The sequence below is a fragment of the Nannospalax galili genome, unplaced genomic scaffold (genome assembly GCF_000622305.1).
Source record: "Nannospalax galili isolate Female #2095 unplaced genomic scaffold, S.galili_v1.0 scaffold788, whole genome shotgun sequence".
NCBI lineage: Eukaryota > Metazoa > Chordata > Mammalia > Rodentia > Spalacidae > Nannospalax > Nannospalax galili.
The window spans coordinates 1,629,046-1,631,699 of NW_008359996.1; the positions used below are offsets into that span (position 1 = coordinate 1,629,046).

At 58.1% G+C, this 2,654-nt stretch overlaps 1 protein-coding gene across 2 annotated transcripts; it reads right to left on the reverse strand.

Moving 5' to 3' along the window:
• Window positions 1-486: 486 nt before the first annotated feature.
• CUNH16orf54 (chromosome unknown C16orf54 homolog) lies at window positions 487-2,348 on the reverse strand. 2 transcript variants are annotated; one of them, XM_029559065.1, is made up of 2 exons: window positions 2,243-2,348; window positions 487-1,745 (listed from the first exon to the last, which is right to left on the reverse strand). In XM_029559065.1, the coding sequence occupies exon 2, from the start codon at window positions 1,700-1,702 to the stop codon at window positions 1,031-1,033; it is 672 nt and encodes a 223-aa protein (XP_029414925.1). In that variant the 5' UTR covers window positions 1,703-1,745; window positions 2,243-2,348; the 3' UTR covers window positions 487-1,030. The 2 variants fall into 2 exon arrangements, with proteins under 2 accessions (XP_029414925.1, XP_017651270.1); XM_017795781.2 differs by having other exon boundaries at window positions 487-1,702; window positions 2,243-2,339.
• Between the last annotated feature and the right edge of the window lie 306 nt (window positions 2,349-2,654).

Consider the following 2,654-nt stretch of genomic DNA (forward strand, 5'->3'; position numbering starts at 1 on the left):
AAATAAGAGCCCCAGGAAGTGGAAACTCCATTGCTCTTCCTACCTCCAGCTCCTCTCCTAATGGGGAGGTCAGCTAGTGGCTTCACGGATATTTGGGGCTCCATTTCAGTGGGGTGGATCATTATAAGTAAGCCTGTCTTGCAGCAGACCGTGGCTCTGGACCACTCTGGCAAGCTGAGAGAAGGGATGGCTGGAGGCTGTGTTTTGGGAGCTGCCCTTCCCTTCCCTGCTACAGTTCTCATTTCTAAAATGGATCAAACTCAGTTCTCATCTGCCCAGGCTTTCCTGAGTTCTGGGATGTGTGCAGCCATAAGCCGATGGGCAGAGGAGCCTGTTGTTTGTTTTGGGGTCAAGGTCCTGATTCCTGGCAAAAAAAAAAAAAAAAAAAAGCCCCCCCCAGGAAGTTGAGCCATAAGCCGGGGGGGGGGAGTGCCTTGTTTTTGTTTTGGGGGAAAGGCCCCTATTCCCGGAAAAAAAAAAAAAAAAAAAAAAGGCCCCTCCAGGAAGCAGGGCTCAGCCAGTTCCATGTCCTCATTTGGAGGCCAAAGCCAGTCTGTATGTAGTAAAAGGCTCCTTTCCTGGAACTGTCCTCCATGTTTTCCTGTAGGACTTCACAGTAGTGGGTGAGAGCAACAGAGGACAGGTAGGATCTGCGGCTCTGAGGAACAAGATTCCTAGAAGCTTCTGCCTACATGACATGTGTCATCACCAGCTCCAGGCCTTGGTCAGCATCTCATACAAGACCTTTCCATTCTGGTACTGGCATCTTGATAAATTCTTACCCTGGGACGCCATCTTGAAATTTTCTGGCCGAGAGCCAGCCCTGCCTCCCACTTTTAGGAGCCACAGTCTGGGCAGTTAAACCAAAGGTGAACTTCAGAAGTTCCCTGCAGCAAGTGCCCACTTGGAACATGAACACCATCCAGGTGCAGAAGGAAATTCCCGGACAAAGGCCCTAGAGGAGCATCCAGGCTGAGGGCTAGCATCCTCCCCTCTGAGGTGGGACGCCTGTCCTATAAGCCCTGGGGATTCAAAAGCCCACACTGGTTCGGCCTTCTCGCTGCCAGAACGCTGAGATTTGCTCCAGGGTGACCCGAGGCTGGAGACCCCAGTCAGGCTCAGGGCTCACTGGTCGCAGCCTCCAGGGCTGGGGGCTCCCAGGCTGCATGCGGGCCTCTAGCCTTGGCTCAGGCCCAACACAACTCGCCAGGCCTGTGGCATGGGGCCTCTCCTCCCGAGTCTGGGGCCTCCAGAAGGAGCTCTGGGCTTGGGCTTCTGATGGGGTCTGGGGAACCAAGGGGCTGGGAGCAGAGTGTGCGATTAAAGGGGCTGGCGGGGCAGTTGCTCTGCCCTCCAAGGTGCCCCCAGGGGTGGGAGGATCTGGGGCCCTGTCCAGCAGCAGCGGAATAGAGGAGCCGTACCAGTCTTCAGAGCGCTCCCGGGCCGTGCCTGTGGGCTCAATCCACAACTCTCCTCCAGGGCGCCAGACTAGGGTGGGTGTTCGCTGGCTGGGGTCTCGGCGCAGAGAGCTGCGGAACACGCGTTCGGCCAGCACGGCTGTAGTTACGATGAAAAAGGCCGCGAGAGAGGCTAGCGCCAGCATGATGGGAATGCAGGGACCACAGGGGAGCGGGGTCCACACCGCTGCCTCTGCAGGAAGCCCGTCGGGGTGCCCTGAGGGCTGCTCGGGGGTCGAAGGCATCTGGGAGACACAGGGGTGAAGGGAGGCAGCAGATGACGTAGGGCTGGCACAGTCAAGAGAAGGGAAACAGCTAGAAGGGGCAGAGGGACAGAGACGGGAGTTCGCGGCTGGCTTGGGAGACTGAGGGGCAACGGGGACCCAGAGAGGACAAGAGCGAGCCAGGGAGGCTGGTACATGCCTGTTGGGGCTCTCCAGCACATTCAGAGAGACCCCAGGTCCCAGGGTGACAAACACTACAGGTCTAGGCCCCTCAGGTCTGGAGGAAGTGGGGAGCCAGGAAATGAGGGAGAACCTCCCTTCCTGGCCCCCTCCCTTGATGCCCCTCTTTCAGCTGCCTCCGTTGGCTGCTCTGTGTTCCTGTGCCCCCTTGCTACTCTTTGGAGGTGGCCCTGCTGTTTGCCGCTGTGCCAGGTCTGTGGCCTGGTCACCTATCCAGCCTGTCCAGCTCTGCCCAGTCTCTGGTCTGTCTGCCTCCCTTGCTTGTATCTGCCCACAGCTTTGTCGGAGGTCTCACTTCGGGCCCGCTCCTGCACCCCTCACCTCTCCTTGGGTCAGTCTTGGATTTCTCGGTCTTCAGAGCCCGTCTTCCCTGTGCATGCTGGGAGCGTGTGTGCAGCTGTCCGAAAGGCGCTGGAGGGATGGCCCCTGAGGAAGGCGGAAGGGAGGCCACCACCTGTTGCTGGGCGACTGTGTCCCAACTCCTCCTGCCCCCATAGAGTGTTTCCAAGGCAACCCGGGGGATGTGGTCACTGTGGTGAGGAAGTCTCCTTCGTAAGGTGGGGCCCGGAATGAACCACAGCTCTTCTTAACTCAGTCTCACCCCATAGCCAGGCCCCAGGCCCAGTACATTCACCCAGCAGCAGAGAATGACTACAGACCTCCACTGCAAGAGGAGTCAGTGTCTTAACCGCCGAGCGATCTCTCCAGCTCCTCTAATCAACACAACTCTTAA